The following is a 19460-nucleotide window of genomic DNA, read 5'->3' on the forward strand; positions in this document are numbered from 1 at the left end:
TTTCACCTGGCTGCTAGAGCCTGCTTGTTTGGCTTTCTGCTCATGTCTGGGGTTGTGGGACAGCACAGGCGTAGGTCCACAAAAGAGAAAGAAATAATGTACAGGCAGGAAGCGAAGGGCTCATCAACCTATTTAGCAACGACACAAATAAAAAGACTGAACTGGTAGAAAACACATTCCCATGCATTCTGCTGTAGAACTGCATGAAGATAAGTTTGAATTTCACCGCCTTTCTCTCCTGCTCACTCAAAGGAAGCTCATGGAAAGCTAAGTAACTCAAGAGCCTATTTGTAAGCCTGATACAGGGCAAAAGCATAAAGCAGCGTGTCTGCATTGCTCATGCATCAGGACATACAATTCATCTGCAAAATGTAAGGTGAAGGCTGCTTACGCTGCTGTGAATTGGCCTAGACGTGTTTCTGGCAGGACCAGGAGGATTTTCTGCTGTAGAAAACCTGCTTTAGCAGGAGGCTGGACCAAGTGATCTCCAGAGGTCCCTTCCAACTCCTACTGTCCTGTGATTCTGTGACTCCAGATCTCTTTAGAGACAGAGATCGGTCACAGGCTGCTCACTGCCTCCCACAGTGCCAGCCAGGCAGGTGGATGTGTGCCCTGCTGCCGATCAGCGCCCATCCTTGACACACAGCGCAGAGGGCCACTGGGACCTTCCCCACTATGGAGGGAAGCACAGAATGGTGTGGTCACTCAGGGAGGGCAAAGAGTTGTCTGCTTTCCACAGTTTCTGCTTTTGGAGGAGCACTCCCAGCTGCAGTCTTCTTGCCAGGTGCTTTCCCTCGAGTGCAGAGAAGCCTTCTCCCATTCCCCAGGGCCGCTCGTCCACTCTCCATCAGGCGTGCAGCCTGGTCTCAAGGGAAGCGAGGGTGCCGAGAATGCCGGGGAGTTCCGCGTGCAGCGAGGCCCCGAAGCCCGGCCGGCTCCCGCGGCTGCAGCGCCGCTTCCAGCAGCAGCCAGCGGGCGGCGCTCGCCCGGGCCGCGGCCGCCTGCGCCCTCCGCTCCCCCATGGGAGCGGCGCGAGGAGAAACTCCCTCTTCCCCACCCTCCGCTCTCCTCGTGAGCCGCGACACAGAAGCGGCGGGGGCCCGGGCTGATGGCGACCCTCCGGCCACGCAGCCCCAGTGTCTTGAGTTAGCCGGGGAGAGGGCCGGACAGGCGGGGAGCGAGGGGGCGGAGGAGGAGGAGGAGGAGGAGGAGGAGGAGGAGGAGGAGGAGGAGGAGGGTGAGGAGGAGGGTTGATCGCGGCTGAACGCCGCTCCTGCGAGATGCTGCAAGCCCAGCTCCCCGCCGGAGGGGGGTAGCAGCCTCTGCCGCCGCCGGCTGCTGCCTGTGCGAGGGCTGTTGCCGCTGCTGGACGCAACCTTCTCCCGACATGGAGCTGCCGCCGCCGCTGCTGGAGTGAGCGAGTGAGCAAGTGAGCGACGGGCGGAGCAGCCGGCCGCATGGATGGATGTGTTTAGCTTTGTGAAGCTTGGGAAGCTCTCCGGGTAGGTGTCCGTACTGGGGGGCGGGAGGGCAAAGGGCTGCCGGTGAGGGGTGCCCAACTTCCCCAGCAGAGGGGCGAGGGGGCAGCTCGGGCGGGGCGCCTGCCGGGACCGCTCCGCGCGGGACGGGTCATTGCCCTCCGCGGGCAGGAGGGAGAGAGCGGTGCCCGCCCGGGAGCGCCGCCGTGAAAGGGCGGCCAGAACTGTTGGGAACGCGGAAAGCGGCGGTGGGAGCCGGCGGCGGGGGTAGGGGGGGCGAGCCCGGGGGAAAGGGGCAGCGCCTGGCCAAGGGGTGGGCAGGGAGGGATGGGGCGCGCCGTGCCGTTCTGTGCTGTGCCCTCCCTGCTCGCCTGGCCACAACTCTGCGCTGAGCGCGGCTCCGGGCGCGCCGGCTCCTCCACAGCGATATTTTTAGAGAAGCGGTGAAATCATCGGCAGATGATGAGCGCTGCCTCTTCTCGCACGGTGTATGCTGGGGCGCGAGTAAACCCCTGCGTGCAGGGCATGTGCTTTCCGCTGCTGCTTGGTGAGGGCATACGTGTGCTCTCGAATGGATCTTCATTGAGCGGCCTCGGAGTTGCGGTCTGTGTCTGTACTGTTGCGCTGGCAGCGAGTTGCCAGGCCCCAGGCTGTGCAGAGGGGTAAAGGAGCACAGCCCCATTAGCCCGTTCCTCTGTACTGGAGGTGGCCCTCCTCAGTAACAGGGGAAACCACGCTTCGCCTGGGAGACGCGGTATAAAAGTGCTCGAGCTGTGGGATTTTTGCAGGGTTTTGGTGTGGATAATCTTCCTAAAGGATTTAGCTTTGATCGCGGTAACCAGGAGTGCTCTGAATTCTTATGATTTTGTGTTGGTACACCATAGTTACCACGGCCCTTGCTGTTTGTGAGGCGCAGAATGAAAGCGGGTGTTATGCAAAAGGAAGGGCCTTGCTGAGGAAAGGCAAGGCTGCCGCTTGCTCTGGTGCCGCTCAGGTGGGAGAGTGTCACAGTGATGGATGGTCCTTAAAGACAAATACTGCGTGGCTGGAAGTCACTGAATGCCACAGGTACAAAGAGAGCTGTTATTCCCCAATTCCCTCCACTGCACCTCGCTGTGATTACAGCTCTGCACTTGGCCCTGCTGGGGCAGAGCAGCTGTTCTCATTCAAGCACATCATCGTCTCACCCTGCTCCAAGCGATGTGACATGAGGTGGAGGCTGGAACACTGGCTTCCTGCTTGGCATTCTTTGTCCGTTCTCCCAGACCGCCAGAGCTGTAACTACAGTGCAAACTTGAAGGAAAAATTACGTGAGAACAGACAAGGAGCAGGGCATGTAGCGTGGTATTTATTTCTAGGTAATTGAATTGCTCGATCTCTTGTATTTGTTGGTAAGTGATATTTTAGAGAAGCTCGAGGATCTTCATGTCTCAGAGTTGTCATGCTTGAGTTGTCAGAGGGAAAGGAAGGGATATGCTGCTTGGAGATGTTACTGAGCCAGGTACCTGGCAGTTTTTGTACACATGGTAGGATTTGATCTTTGTTGGTGTACAAAGGCTGTAGCTTTCTGCATGCCTGAAGGCACCAACACTGCCAACACTGAGGTTTGTGTTTAAGTAATTATGGGAAGATCACGGCATTTCTCCAGAAGGACCTGAAAGTTCTTCTGAAATGAAACCATGGGTTTCAAAGCTTGTGTCCAGCTTTGTTGGAATTGAGCATAGGAAGCACTCGGGATTAAGTTTGCTTGTAGATCAGAGTAAATCATTTCTGTACCAAGCTACTCTTTTCATTTCTAATTTTCTGGTTGTTAAACAACCTAATAGTTTACACAGGACTTTATTTTACTTGCAGTTTCCTAGGTAACAGCTAGTTATCTGTTCCAGTTTCACAAGAGCTTTGTGGAGCAAGTGAACTTCAATGTAAACCCTGTTTGTAATCCCTTGGTGTGTCTGTGTTGAAAGCTCTCCCTCAGCTGTTGGAAGAAAGGCCTTTCTGGAAGAAAGCTCTCATACAACAAACAGTATTTTACTGAGAGGGCGATCTTTAGACAGAATACCTACAGAAAGTTGTTTCATACCTGGTTTGTACTGAATGTTTTCAAGACTTTCAGTCTTCTTTCTGTTCTGCTGTGCATTCAGGTGTTCTCATTTGAGGTTGCAAGTCAACTCTTAGTGTTGAGACCAGTGGCCTTGATTCTGCAGCCAGTGGCATGGGCAAGCCTGTTATGCATGGCTACTGCAAGGGGATACTTCTTAATGCTGTAGTGTAATTGTATTACACGGTGAGAATTTTAATTTTTCCTTGATCACTTTGTGCATTAGAGCTCTTAGCTAGAATAATTCTGAGATGGAGCAGGAACTCTTAAATAGTGCCTGCCAGATAGAAAATTTGACATTGCATTAGTTTGTTGTGTTTTAATTATCTGTGCAGTTTTCTGCCTGCTACCTGTGGTCTTTTAGAGACTCTCACTTCTGCAGCTCCTTCAGCACTCATCCACAGTTGCTGTGGGGGGATGTGTGCATAATTTTGAAAATGGAGGTGGGCAGAAATGTAAGGGAGCCAAACTGGTTTTGTGATGGACGTAATCTTCAGTGGGCAGTAGGTTATATGTGTATGCTTCTAGAAGGTCGGGGTTTCCCTTGTTATTTCCTTGCCTTTATGGATCCGTCACGTTGTATAACATGCATCTAATAAAGATGTTCATGGTGAGGTTTCTACTGATTTGTAAAAATTGAAGATGTCCATCATGGCATTGAAAACAAAAGTATTGTTTAGAAATACTTACTGCACTTTTGTTGGCATTTCTTCTCTCCCTTCCCCTTTTCAGAAATTCGTGGACTCATAGAATGGCTTAAGGTTGGAAGAGATCTTAAAGGTCATTGAGCTCCAAGCACCCTGCTGTAGACAGGAAGCTTGGTTTTGAAAATTCTTGCATAGAATTCTCCACTGGTCTAGTGAATATTCGGTAATAATTGTTTTGATATAAATTTTGTGGGGCCATTTTGTGGAAAAAGTTGCAACAACCTGCTCTTCTAATGAATATCCACATATAGAAAATGATTGCCTGGTCTTAATGGATCACGTGCAGCTGTACAAGGCAGGTGAATATTTTTGTAGTGTGGGCTGCATAAATATGTCTGGTGCAGTAGCATCTGTAATTCAGAAAGGAGGATTAGTAGGATAGATAAAGTGCACACAAAAATTGCTGGATTAGGTTGGATCAGGAGTCTGCCTTGCCCAGTGTTCTCTCTCAATTGCTTTTAGCAGTTGCTTGGGGGGAAGCAGTAAAAAGAGTATAAATATGGAGTGATGATTTTTTTTTTTTTTTTTAATTTTATTTTTTTTTTAAGTGCAGGTATGAGGAGTGAAGGAATGCTGCTGCCCTGCCCAATGTGAATGGGAACGTTTTCAGACCTAGTTAAACCTGGCAAAGGGCACAGTGTCAAGCATCAAGTCTATATGGGACAGATGAACCGTGAAACAATAGGTTGGAACAGTGAAAAGGCACTGGCAAAAGTTTAAAGCCTGTATTCGTGGAACATATATTTAGTTAGAAAATCAGCAGTAGCTCTTCTGGTGATTCACAGAGATTCAGTTTCAGAACTTTCACAGCGAGACATAAAACTTGTATGCATCTATCTGGATACCACCATCATGAGTGGAGATAGTGACCCTCCAGACTGGGGACGTCCTTAACAGTAATGCCAATTTGTGATGTGTGATAGGTAAATTTAGCATAATTGGATCTCAAGTTTTGCATTACTGTCATTATTGTTGGGTTGCTTCAATTTATTCCATAAAAACTGGCTGTGAGCAGCCATATTCCTACCGTGCTCCACGGGGTCAGCTTAACAACAGAGCAACCCTAAACTTGTGCGAGGGCTTTTCAGTGAGCACCCAAATACCACTTCTTTCCTGCGAGGTGGAAGTCAGAATCCCTCACAAGGGTGTTTTTCATTGAGGTGGGTAAATATTATTTTCATTTTTTTTTGCTCATGTCTTTGTGTAGCTAGCCATTCCTAACCAGGTAGATTGAGAAGGCAGCAAGTCAAACACTTGTGCTTTTGGGTCTTCACTGCTTATAAAAGTGAAACAAGTCTATACAAATTCCAAGTCTCAGTCTTACAGTTTTTATCTAGTTTTGTAGCCTCTGCAGTCCTGCTCTCACCTCCTGTTCTCAACAGGCCTCCTGTCTTTAGCTGTTTTATCAAGCTGGGGTGAAAGGTCTGCTCCTAAAAATCCACGAAGCCAGAAGGTGTGTTTGTAGGCTGTGGGTGTGAGGCCCAGCTTTTATGGGGAACAAGATTGCTTAGCTCTGTGGTCTAGTTGTTTGTATGTGGCCAAGAACAGATATATTTTCCAGGTTTTAGATTCCCAGATTAGTCTATAATATTAGAAGATTTCAGGGTGTCTGTCTTCAGTTTGTCAGTATATTGTCTTTCTTTGCTTCCTTATTTAGTGCTAGTTTGCTGTGGTGTTTATAAAATCACCTTAAGGGTGACACACTTAAAAGTATACATAAGTTACTGAAGTGATATTGTGTACTATTATTGGAATGCTTTTATCAATGCTCTTTGGAATGGCAGTATCATAGCTTGCAAGTTACTTTCAGTATTTACAAAAGAATGTGTCAGTAAGAAAGCCTGTGATTATCTTTTTTATGTTCAAAGAAGGTAATTTAATCCTAAAAAGGATTTTATTATATTGGATGATAATTCAAATAACCATGAATTCATTTCACCTTTCTTTCCATGCTTCATTTAGTGAAACATTTGTCTATTTATATTAATATAAAAGCTTTGCCTTATATTTTATTATTCATCCATTTTGTTAGCTGACACATAATAAAGATATGTGCTTTAGTGTCTATGGTGTTAGTAATATTCTGTGGTATAACAGCTTCAGCAGTTTAGAGATTTATTAAAAACACTCCTTATGTTATGGACTGCTGTAAACTTGTCAAGTTGCCAGTGAATGATGATGCAACTCTTCTAAATATGTAAGTTCTCTAAATACTGTTTGCTTAGATACAGTGCTTAAAGGATGTGACATGAAGCAACCTTATTTCTTGAAGTATTTGAGAAAGAAAAAATTGGAAACCCAAAGTCCACAGGTAGTATTTTTATTCCTCTTCTTTCCCTAATAATTATTGAAGAGGATGGAATGAAAACTTGGAAGTGCTCTGATTTAAGAACAGCCGTAGCATTTGTAGTATAGTTTTTGAGATTTTTGTTCTGTGGTGTCAAGCCCTTAGTGACAAGGTTGAAACAGGAATGTGGGGATAGTTTCTTTCATAATCATAACCAGTTCTAATATTTTTGTATGTGTGCTAAGCCAATCTGATCACTGATGTTCTCATATGGTTTAAAAAGTACGGAATCGCAGAGTGGTTTGAACTGGATGACCTTTAAGGTGCCTTCCATTTCCAACCCTCCTGCCCAGGGCTGCTCCCCACCAGCTCACGCTGCCCAAGGCCCCATTCAACTTGCTTTTGAATGCCTTCAGGAATAGGGCACCTGCAGCTTCTCTGGGCAGCTGTGCCAGCACCTCACCTCCATTATTGTGGAATACTTTTTTCTTATATCCAATCTAAATCTCCCCTCTTTTACTTTGAAACCGTTTCCCTTTGTTCTGTCATCGCAGTCCCTGCTGAAGAGTCTGTCCCCTTCTTTCTGGTAGCCTGTCCTTAGATACTCGAAGACTACTCAGATCGCCCCAGAGCCTTTTCTTTCCCTGGCTCAACAGCCCCAACCCTCTCAGCCTGTCCTCGCAGGTGAAGCGTTCCATCCCTTGGATCATTTTTGCGGCCCTCCTCTGGATGGCTCCAACAGCTCCATGTCTTTCCTGTACTGAGGACTACACATCTGGACACGGTACTCCAGGAGAGGCCTCACCAGCACACAGTATGGAGGGGCAGGATCACCTCCCTCACCCTGCTGGCCTTGCTTCTTTTGATGCAGCCCAGAATATGGTTGGCTTTCTGGACTGTGAGGGCACGCTCCTTGCTCATGTCCAGCTTCTCATCCACCAGTATCCCCAGGTTTCTTTGGCAGGGCTGCACTCAGTCCCTTTGTCCTTCAACTTGTCCTGGTAGTAGGGGCTGCTGTGACCCAGGTGCAAGACCTTGCACTTGGCTTTGTTGAATCCCATGAAATCCTCCCTGATTTTTACAAACCTCCTTATTTTGTTGTCAATCTGCAAGATTTATGTGGGAAATTCCAGTTAAATTGAAGGAAGAAATGTAAAATGAGGGTACCTTTCCATATTTTTTAACGTTCTAGGTCATTATGGAAATCCAGCAAGCTGTTTGTAGAAAATACAAACTGCTACCTGAAATAACAAGAGGATAATATATGTTCTTAGCTCTGCTGGCAATATGGCAGAGAAGGGGTCTTTTGCTATTCTTGACAGCATTTTCATGTTATGTCAGTGTATCGCAGCTGGGTAGCTGACTGATGGGATGAATTAAATCATGCTGGAGCTAACAACCTCTTATAAAACAAACCATCGTCTGGGAAGGATGCAAAAAATTGAATGTGAGGAAGGGAAAAGTGATTTTGGTTCCCAGTGTCAAGATGCTCAAGCATCTCTCTTAAAAGAGATGAGACCAACCAGATGCAGATGAAATTACTCATTTTCAAAACTTCAGGTGCTTACAAGATATCAGAGTTTAAAATATTAGAGAGACATACCTTGAATAAGAGGGACTTCTGATAATATGAAACTCTACTTAAAGCTGCATTTTATAATCATGACTAATCATAATTAAAGTTTTCTGAGGTTCCTTGGAGATGTTTTTGAACTCAAAAGATTGTGCAGGTTTTGAAGGGACGTTATATGGAGACTTCAAAAGGAATCTGTGAGACTCTGTTTCTGATAATTATCCCATTGACTTGAAATGATGCAAATAACAGTACCAACAGTATAAATTTTAATAATTAATTGCATGCTCAAATCTTAGTGAATTAAGCAATTCCTAAAATTTGTTTGTGTATGAAAATACATTGGAACTGGAAAAGTAAAGTACTCCAGGACCTAAAACTGCTTCCTACCTGAATCAGGATCTAGCTTGTTAGAAATCTCTACCCGTATTCCTTTAGTGTCAAGTCAATAAAAATAACATTTCATAACATAACATTTCATAATTGTTGAATAACAATTCAACAAAGAATTTCGGGGAAAAAAAGTTCTAAATGAGAGAGAGCATTCTGAAGGCGTGGTGGAGGGTGATGCAAAGGTCTGTCCTATTAAATAATCTTTTGCTGGTGATTTGGAGTAGGAGAGAGATGTGATTAAAAGCTGATGAGTATCTTCTTAGAAAAGTCCTTTGTGAGATTTATTGCTTGGACAAAAATAACTTCCCTTGATGATAAGGAAAATGGTTGCTGATTGACTTGGCTGTTTTTACAACTGTTTTAAGACATTGTCTTTATATTAAATTCTTGATTTTCTTCTTCAATTTTATTATTAAGATCAGGGGCTACAGCACAAGATTTCATTTTAATTATTGTGAAGTTAGTGAGGGGAATTGCCAGGTATTTTTTTTTTTAGTTTAGGGAGTTTGAAAAGATGATATCTTTCAGGATTTTGGTAATCATTGGTAAAAAGGAGATTTATACAGAGGAGAAAAGAAATGGTGAAGAGAGAGGAGATATTTGTATGCCAAAGTTTTGAGACTGAATCCTTTTCTGATCTTCTCATTCTCAGTAGCTTTTTAGGTTCTGATTGAACATTTTGAAATTTTAAAGGAAAAAAACCTTGAGTGACTGGAATTAGGACCTTTTTTAAAAAAGATATCAATAAATACAGTACGTATGTATGTATTTGTTGATGGAAACTGCTTGGTGATCTTCATTAACAACCAGAAGAAGCCAAGGAAGTTTCTCCAGTGTTCTTCAGAATTTGGTTTTGTGTACTGTTTGTTTTTTAATCTTGAATTTGTGATTCAGTTGCTCTAGATTTGGCAATACTTGTATTTTCGGGAGCAAACTTCCCACCGTACTGTGGCTGTAAATGTTCCTTGAAGCACTAGTGGTTGCACCAACAATCAAGAATTAGGCATGTGTTACATGAGGTGTGTTATTTCACTTGAACTCCTTGTTTGACTGAAGTAGAGCAGGAGAGAACTAAGAAATCTGGAAATGGTCTGTATGTACAAAATTGCTAGTGCCAGAATGTGCCATAGCCACCTGAAAGCCTGAACAATGGCGATGACTGAGACCTACTGTAAATTACACTATTACAAGCTTGGCTTTCTTGAAGCATCCATATTACAACATGGATGACAAGAGAAAGGAGGTGGCAGTTGCACCGAAGCCCAAATGGTGCTGAAGTTCAGATTTGTCTTTATTTCTTGCCTTTATTAGCCCGAGAAGTTACTATCTTTGATGCCTCATCTGCTTTAGCAAGATGGGGCTTTTTGCTCAGCAGCTCAGTGTGTAGCAGGTTACTGCAGCTTCAGCTGTTCCAACTTTGGAAGAGATGAGTGTCACTAGTTCGGAGCGTGCAATGTGACTAATCAAGTCCAAGTGCAGTTCATGTATCAACATTCACGCAGAAGTGTTTTGACTGGGGTTAAGTTATTGAGCAAAGTCATGCTTCAAAAGTATTTGCATTTATTTTTTTTTTTTATGGACTGAGAACCTCAGATGATCTTAATTCAAACATTCGTTTTTATCTCTGAATATGTACATGTTTTGTTTTTTTTTTTACCTAGGAGAAAGAAGCAGACAGATTTCTCATTAAGTTGGCTACCTGCCTAGGTTTTCTGTTTGCATTCTGCACTGTATGCTGCCTGCAATGTTTACAAGGGGTGCATTTTCTTTTGCCAGGGCAGAGTCAAGAGAGATGGAGAAGAACTGCACATGGGGAATGTTCTGTACTTCATGACTCCACTCTGAGGGCAGGGTGAATAGGGGCTGGAGTGTGTAATAGGGGAGGAGTGCCAGAGGACAGAAGACGGAAGAAACTGAAGAAAGAAAGTTAATGATTGCTGCATTGAAAGAGGGCTTATTTGTTGTGAGTGTATTGAAGTAATTGTTCCAGGCTGGCTGATCTTTATACGAAGATGAACTTGCATTGTTGTCTACGTAGGAGTTTATTTGCTCCATAATGCTGCCTGAATTAATTGGTGTGTTGTAATCTGTGTGACTGCTCTGGGGGAACAAAAGGAAGATTTTGCTTCAGCATTACAGCAGAAAACCTTTTTTTCCTTTCCTTTGATTCATCACTTCTTAGATCTAGTGTTATCTGGGGGATATAAGTGACTCGAAAGGTGAAATAAGGAGGTTCCTGTTTTCCTGTGCTCTGGATACATTCAGGCACTGATGATAAAGGTATTCTTTCTCAGGGTGAGCCTCAGCCCCCTTGCTGTAGGATTGCTGCAGATTGACTATTTTTTTTCCCCCAACTGCAGATAACTTTACTGCAAAATTTATAGTAATTGGAGAATGTGCTTTATTGTGGCTTAAAAAAAGCCCAAACAAATAATCAAAAACATACACAGAAGAAGACAATCAATCCGAAGCCCTGAAAACCAGAAAGCATATGGAGGAGCTGTGAATGTGGGGAAGAGTTAGGAGTAGGTTCAGGCACTTTCAAGTGCTGCAGGAGTGCACTTCCTTTGTGTGGTTAACCTGGCCTAACAACCAGTGCAGGGAGGCCTTATGAGACTGTGAGGCCTGATCTCTTCTGTCTCACGCGGTTTTCCCTTCTCTTATTCCCTGTAGTCTTTAGATGAATCTTATACCATGGTGAGCTGCTTGAGGGAGTAAAGCCAGCAGAACACTGGTTTTGGTATGTTTCTTTTCCTGCTGGTGTTTAAACTGGACTGGAGGAAGTGACTGGAGGATGTGGCATCAGGGAGCATCGTGGCAGGAGGGGAAACAAAGCAGGGCTCCTCTGGTGAGCTCTTCTACGTTATCAGTTGGTTATGTGAGAGCTTTGGTATGGTGGTAGGGGCTGCTGCAGGAGGTTATGGAGAAAAAGACTCCCATTCTAGTTGCCTGTGGGGAGGCTGGGTGAGAACCTCTCACCTGAGAGGCTTTGGGGAGAAGCAGGCAACCTGGAGGAGATGGGTGGGATGGAAAGAGGCTGCTTCAGCTCCTCTGAAGTTCAGCAGATCTTTCCTGGTTCCTTTGGCTTTCCTCTTTCTCTCTCCTGCCTTTGGAGACTGTTAGGCTGCCTCTGAGTAATGTGTTTTTTCCTGGACACCTGCAAAACCAAGTACTCTCAAGATGCTAAATGTGGCTTTTAAGCACCTTGCACATCCCAATGTACCTAGGAAGGATTGCGGGCTTCCTTAGTGCTGCGAACTGTTTTAATAAGCAGGAAGGCAAAGCAGTTGTCTGAGGTGTTAATTCATGTATTATAGGAGATGAACTGTCCAGGACAAATTACAGACATGTTGTTTAGTTCAATAATTTATTTATTTTTCAGTAACAAGCATGTATTTGTTCATATCAGTAAGCTTATGGTTGTGTGCTTTTCATATAAAAAAGTGTGCAAGTTTTCCTGGTTCTGGAAGCTGTCTGATGAGCTGTCTGATTTTCAAATGCTCTGTTTCTGAACTGAGAAAGGACATTACTTAGAGAAAATACTGTGCTGTGTCTCTGATGCTTTTGAAACCACAAAAAACTAGTGGGAGAGCATTAGTGGCCTGTTCTTCAAACGCTCTTTATTTTTAAACTGGAAATCAGAGTTTTACAGAATGTATTAATTAGCCTGAATTTTTAACTCAACTTCAGACACTGTGTTTATTTCTTTTTTAATGCAAAGAGAAGTATGCTTCAAGGAGTTTATATGCTGCAAATTTTCGGTTCCTGCCATTCCTTCTGTCATTTCTTATACATATGTATACATACTGAAAATATGAGTGAGAGAAGGTGGTGGTATCAGTGTATCCAGATTACTAACATTACTTCGTAAGTAATTCTTAAAATATGAGCAGTAGAACAAGTACTTCCAATATCTTTCTTTTATGTTCATTCTCTGTTGCTAGATGCCAAGTATATTGCTTTTTTTTTTTTTAAACCAGAAATGAACTTTTTTTTTCCAAAGCAAAATAGTAAATTGTTTATTTTTTTCCTCTTGATGCTCTTAGCAGGCATTAAGGTATAGTGTCAGGTCTTGTTGAAATGGGAACTTGTGCAAAGGCAGTGGAAATGATAATCTGAAAAACTGGCAGATTCTGTGTCCCTGCAAGTTGTTTCCATGCTTGCCCTAATTGGGATAAAGGCATCTGTTGTGTCTGGGTATTCTTAATACCTGTAGTGATAGTTGTTGAATGTGTTTAGGGGCAGTCTGCTTTGTAAAGCCTATGAGAGGAACTCATTTTCTAGAAGTCAGCGCAAGGTTCATCCTTTATCCCAACAAAAGTACTCTGTGTTGATGGCAGAATGCACTGCTGTTGATTTGCTTTTGGTTTTGTTGTCTAGAGTGCAGCTTGACCTCACACTGTTCTGCGGCCTCGAAGCAAAGAGACAAGTGCATGCTTGTGGAATTACTTTCATTTATGTTCATTAGCCATTACTGTTGGAGTTAATACTGTTTTCTTATGTTATGTTCTGCTTCTCAAAAAGAGAAATTGTGTTCTCACATTAAATGTTTAAAATGTTTATTTCACAGGACAAGATAAAGCAGCATTAGTTTAATTTTTCAAATGGTTCATAGTTTGGTGCTGCAATGAACAGCATTCTAATTAGAAGGCACAACACCTATCTCACTGTGCATTAGCTCAAAATGGCTGAAATTGATTTCAGCTGCTTAAAATATGACAAGATCAACATGTGTTTACCAAGCTGCAGTGATAGCAGCTGACATTTATTCTCTCCAGTGTTTAAAATATTCTTTCTCCAGCTCTAAATGTGATGGAAAGCAGGGAACAGTTTGTCTCTGATCCTCTCTGGTATAGTTTGCTGCTTTGTATCCTCCTCCCCAGTTGGTTTTCCATTGAAACATCTTTCTTGTGTTAGATCCCTTGTGTTAGATCCCTCTTTTCATTATGAATACTCGATGCCAACTTGCAGGTTGTTGGAGGAGGAAACTTCACTTGTTTTCATTTGATCTCTGCATAAGTTTGGTAAATAAGGACAGCATTGGCTGCTTTATACTTCAAATACAGTCATTTTGTTGTCTCTTCACTTCTACGTTTTTGACTCTGTGCAATGTGATACCAACTCTTATCATTAAGTTGTTAATTTTTTTTTTCTTTTTGCTAAACTTTATGAACATTGCATACGCTAAATAACCCTGTGTACAGTGTTTCTTCACTCACTAAGAAAATAACAGTGCAACTTCAATCCCAGCCAAAACCTTCTTTTCAGTAAGACCTGTTGGATTCATCTGGTAGGACCTGCATGTCTCAGATATCGGTTGTTTTTGCATAGTTAACCACACGTGGCCCCAGGTACCTAGAGTGGTGGAATCAAGGAAGCTCCTGGGGCACAGAGCTGCAGTAGCTCCTGTAAGTATGTTTAGCACCTCAGGTTGACTGAGGAGAGGAAATGTGCTACATAGTTTTGGGTCAGCTTCCCCTGCTAACGGAGCACTTCTAAATGCGACAGTTCTCAGGCTTGGCAAATTCTTCATCTGGCATGTAAAATTTGCATTACATTTGCAAATGACATGATTTGCTCTCCAGGATGGCAAGCTTAGTTTAACTACTGATTTGGATAATTTGCTGAATAATGAGTATTAATTATGACAAAGTAATTGAGTGTAAGGGTGTAGGAGTCTGTAAATGTGCTGATGCACATACACATGCCCATACTTATTGTATATCTCCTACAAAATATATAGCAAAGACTCTTTGAAATATAGCAGTCATTTGAGAGGCAGTGTCCACATCTTTCTGTTCACGTGTTAGACTTTCGTAACTCATGTCTGTTGTTTTGAAGTCTGTAGTTTCAGAATAGAAAAAAGGATACTACTTTATCTCTATGGTAAGATTTAATATGTGGTGACTTGTTTAGCATTTTTTGATGTTTATCAACACGTACAGAAAATACAAATGCTCTAACAGTGATAGTGGCCAAAAGAGTGGAAATCTTATTTATGCAGTTATCAGGCACTGACCTTTTCTCAGCTTGCTTTTGAGATTGGATCACAGAATTCTGATGTAAACTATATAAGGGAATGGTTCTTCCAAAGGAAGCCACTAGTTAAATCATAGAATTAAAGAATCACAAGGTTGGAAAGGACCTACAAGATCATCTAGTCCAACCTTCCTCCCATTACCACTGCTACCACAAGCCTTTACACCGTATCTCGTAGCTCCTCATCCAGACGCCTTTTGAACACTGCCAGTGACGGTGACTCCACCACCTCCCTTGGCAGGCCATTCCAGTGCCTGACCACTCTGAGAGAAATAGTTCTTCCTTATGTCTAATCTAAACCTCCTGTTGTACAGCGTGTGGCCATTTCCTCAGGTCCTGTTTGTTGCCTGTGAGAAGAGGCCAAATCCCTCCTTATCACAACCTCCCTTCAGGAAGTTGTAGAGTGCAGTGACGTCTCCCCTGAGCCTCCTCTTCTCCACGCTAACTAATCCCAGCTCCTTCAGCCACTCCTCGTAAGATTTGTGCTCCAGACCCCTCACCAGTTTTGTTGCCCTCTTCTGGACACGTTCCAGGGCCTCAGTGTCTTTCTTGTAGTGAGGGGCCCAAAATTGAACACAATACTCGAGGTGTGATCTCACCAGTGCTGAGTACATTGGGATGATCACCTCCCTGCTCCTGCTGGCCACACTATTTCTAGTGGAGGCCAGGATGGCATTGGCCCTCTTGGCCACCTGGGCACACTGTCGGCTCATGTTCAGCCGAGCATCAGCCAGCACCCCCAGATCCCTTTCCTCTTCGCAATCATCCAGCCACTCGTCCCCAAGCCTATAATGCTGCATGGGGTTGTTGTGGCCAAAGTGCAGGACCTGGCACTTGGCTTTGTTGAACCCATCCCATTCACTTCAGCCCAGTGATCCAGCTTATCCAGATCCCTCTGAAGGGCCTCCCTACCCTCAGCATATCGACACCACCTCCCAGCTTGGTGTATCTGCAAACTTACTGAGGGTTCTGAGTACCTTGCTGTGTATTTCTTTTGATGGCCTGATTACTGGAGGAAAATTGACTGAAGACAATTTGTTTTATTTTCCTTTTAGATCTTTTAGTTGGTTTGTCATGATTATCTGTAAACTAACAGATGTTGACTTCTAAACAATAATGCCAAATCATGAGCAGTTTTGAAAATGAATGCCACCTTTGGTGTTACATTACTACAATTAGATATTGGATGTTATTTAATGATGTTCTCCAGAAAACATTATTCCCATTTGAAATTGTTTTAAAATATGGCTTTCTGGTTTATTTATATTTTAAAATACTTATTCACACTAAAATTAAAAAACAAAAAAAAACACAACCTTTTGACTCTTACTTTTAAAACCTGTCTGCTGTCCTGTGTCCCTGTAGTGATTCTGATTGATTGCAGAGGCACTTGGTTGTGACAGAAGAGTGGATCTCCTGCAGTCTGCTCAGCTTGCTTCTAGATTTAGCCAGAAGTCTGCTCCTTAGGATGGGAGCAGCACCAACATCGTCAACTGCCTCTTAATTTTTTTCCCCAGTTTCATCTTAAGCAGGTAAAGATGGCTGCAGGAATGCTTATGCTGAGAACGTTTAGTGTGACATTTCTACTAATAATTTGGAAGGAATGCTTCAAACTGTTTGTGTGTGTTCTTAACCATTTGCAGAAAAAACTTGTGTTTTTTTCTGAATGTGGAGAAAACCTGGCAGCATTCAATTCAGTGTTCCCTTTGACCAGTGTGGACTTACCAGTATTTTTTAGGAATTATTTTGTGTTCTTCTGTGTAATAAAAAATTAACATCCATGAAGATGTCCATTCATACTTGGAATGTTATGCTTAGTTTCGGGTACTTTTTTTTTTTTTTTTTTTTTTTATGAAGAATCGGAGAATAAAAACTACAGGAGAGGAAAAGCTTCTATATTGTGATGAATTCCAAAATTTGGGAACTGGTTAGAAGAAGGGGACTTTCTTGAAGATGTACATGTAGCAGAAGTACTAAGTCATGGCCTGAAGCAGTGATTGAGCACCTGGTGGGAAGGCAGGGCCAACCCAGGGGAGCTCAGGTGCATGCAGTGTACCTGAGTGACTGGAGAGATTGGAGCCAGGATCCACCCCTTCCCAGACCTCATTTAAGGGTTGGCAGTGAAGGCAGTAGTATCTTGCTGGAGATCCCTGCGTACCTGATGCCTTCTGAAGATTCCTTCCTTCCTTCCTTCCTTTCTTTTTGTGCATAACTGGTGCTCTCTTGCTGCAGCCTAATACCTTGCTTCTCTGCTATCGTTGCTGTGCTTTCCACTGTGTTACAGCATTACAATGCAAAACAAAATTTTGGAGTAAGGTAAAATGGAAGTTCCCTCCCCCCGCCGACCCCCTCCAAAAAAAAAAAAAAAATTTACGATAGTACATCCAATGAAAATGAACTTTTATTCAGTATTTATACTCTTTGTAAATCTTTGGTACCATCGAGAGCCAGATTTTCTGGATTTTTAGAGTCTGATATACAATATAGTGTATTGGGTTAGTTCAACTTCTAGTTGATTAAATTAGGCAAAAAAATGTTGAAAGATCAGTCTACTACAAATCTCAGCCATGACTGACCATAGTATGAACATGTAGATGAGGAAAATCTTTTAAAACTCTTTGCTGTGTTAGTGATTACTGTATTTGGGCCCATAATATATTACTGCAAAGAAAATACAAACCTTACAGTATTCGTAAGCATAGTTGGGAAAAGTCTTCTCATCCATTTTTTACATACTGTAGGGCATAATACTTAATTGAAACTGTAATGGAGCAAGGTTTACAGTCTCTAGCAATCTATATGTATATATATATATATTGGTGATAAGGAAAATAGAATTTATCACATTTTTTATTATTTCAGAATAATACTGTTGAAGTATTGAGAATCTGAAAGATCTGCTGTTGCTGATGGTAATTGATATTATGACTTGCGTTTAGATTTCTCTGGGATTTTTTTTAATTTTGTAGTTTAAATATTTGTTTATCTGTAAGAGCTGCAGAAAAATACAGAACACATGGACGCAGAGAGATAAGCCACCCACCGAGGGCTGTCCCTACATTTGCTATGTGGTATGTCAAAGTGAGCTAGTGCTAGGTGGTTTCATGTATGTTAACTTGCCATGTATGTGAGCTTGTAAGCCCCACTTCTGTACTTGTGTGTCTATAAGCCATATAGAATCACTTAAGTTTGAACAAATGTCTTTAGAAAGTAGAATAGCTGAGTAACTCGGATTCTAAAATATTATTGACCTCTTAAGCTTCACAAGTGTCAACTAACTTTGTTCTCAGAGAAAATATCTTTAAATAATTCCTGATGTTATTAAATGTTCCAGACAAGTTCATGTTGGCTGACGCAGAATACCAGATGTCCCTGATGAGCAGATCTGGGAAACGGTTTGGCTTTAGCTAGTAGAAAGCATCATTAGGAACAATAGCGTTTGAGAATTTTTGTCCTTCTTTGGATTTGTGTGTTTCATATCCCCGTTGGATGTGTGAACCAGCAGCTGTTCCTGAGTACCAGGCACTGGGATGTTCCAGGGAGAAAGAGTGAGTGCAAATACAGGAATGAAAAATGGAGCTGTAAAGAATGTAATGGCCGACTGTTAAGCAGTCCTAATTGGTAGGGTTGCCTGCCTTGGGAAAGTGGGCCTTCTGTTTCCACTCTCTTTTCCTGAGTAGCTGTGGTTTTTATTCTCTCACAATCGTGCAGGCAGTTTGGGGATTGGAGACTGTGTTAGAGCTCCCTACTGCCAGTGCTCCCACTAACTGGCTTTTTGCAGTTTCCCTCCACCACTGCTGTTAATAAACAAATTGTGCTCTTGGCAGAGGTGCCTAAATGCTGTTTCGCTCTCTCTACCTTATCCTTTGTCTCTGGTCTACTTCCAGTTTGTAGCACGTATCTCATGCATTTCAAAGAAAAGCACAGGTTATTTTACTCGCGCTCTTTTCCTGCTCGGAGATAACGTTTTCTAAAACGCTTTTATTAGAGGACAGTCACAAATTTCCGTTTTATTTTAAAACAAGGCCAGATAAAATCTTCCAAATCCAGCAAGATTCCGAAGAACATAGCTGTCAAAAAATTGTTTTGACAGCTTCTACCAAAATGATGCAGGAAGGCTACAGTACTGGCAACTATGGTTTTCTCAGAATAGAGCTTCAGTGCAATATAGCATTGCACTGGAAGAGTGCTACTGTGCAGTTGGCTTTTTACCCCCTTCCTTTTCCCCTTTCTTTGATGCCAGTGTCAATACTAATGAAAACATCAACAACAACCACAAAAACGCAACACCTCCAATAACTTCCTGATTTAATTATGAAAATATATTAAGAAAATGATTAAAACGGTGTAAGCTTGAAAATGAATGTCTCTTATGCCAGAAAGACATCCAAATACAAACTTTTAATGATACTGCCTTTTTTCCTGATGCAGTGTTGCTTTTTCTGTTCTATGTGCCAACTTAGCAGAGCTAAAAGTAACAGTGGGACAGAGTAAAAAATAAACTGGAAACTATTTCTGTGCTGTCCTTGGAAGTTGAGTATGCAGTCTTTTGTGTTGAACAGTGGAATAAGATAAATCACTTTCATGGTTACTGATCTGTATTTTCTGTGGTGTGCTCTTAATACAGTGAGATGTAACTCGTAGATTGGAAGAACTTTCCTTATGGCTTTGCTTTGATTTTTTGGGGGAAATGCTGTTTTGGTAGTTTCCACATCATTGTGATGTTGTTGTGATGTGCTATATGCCTGCTAAGCCAGAAGAGGGAGCACAAATTAAGACCTTACTGGCAAAGTATTGTGTTTACATCCAGAAGGCTAATCAGGAACCATGGAAGTATTGAGGTCAAACATGTTAAGTCAGAGCACCTTATTCTGTCAGAAGCACG

At 42.7% G+C, this 19460-nt stretch overlaps 1 protein-coding gene across 1 annotated transcript in view; it reads left to right on the plus strand.

The window, feature by feature from the left end:
• Positions 1-1449: 1449 nt before the first annotated feature.
• FRMPD4 (FERM and PDZ domain containing 4) overlaps positions 1450-19460 on the plus strand; it is a 299804-nt gene continuing 281793 nt past the window's right edge. The window contains exon 1 of the mRNA XM_042867630.1: positions 1450-1502. Coding sequence (XP_042723564.1) covers positions 1462-1502 — 41 coding nt within the window. The 5' untranslated portion in view covers positions 1450-1461. The remainder of the gene's footprint in view (positions 1503-19460) is intronic.

Source organism: Lagopus leucura, unplaced genomic scaffold (genome assembly GCF_019238085.1).
Source record: "Lagopus leucura isolate 7727_CA_CO unplaced genomic scaffold, USGS_WTPT01 Super-Scaffold_100001, whole genome shotgun sequence".
NCBI classification, from domain to species: Eukaryota; Metazoa; Chordata; class Aves; order Galliformes; family Phasianidae; genus Lagopus; species Lagopus leucura.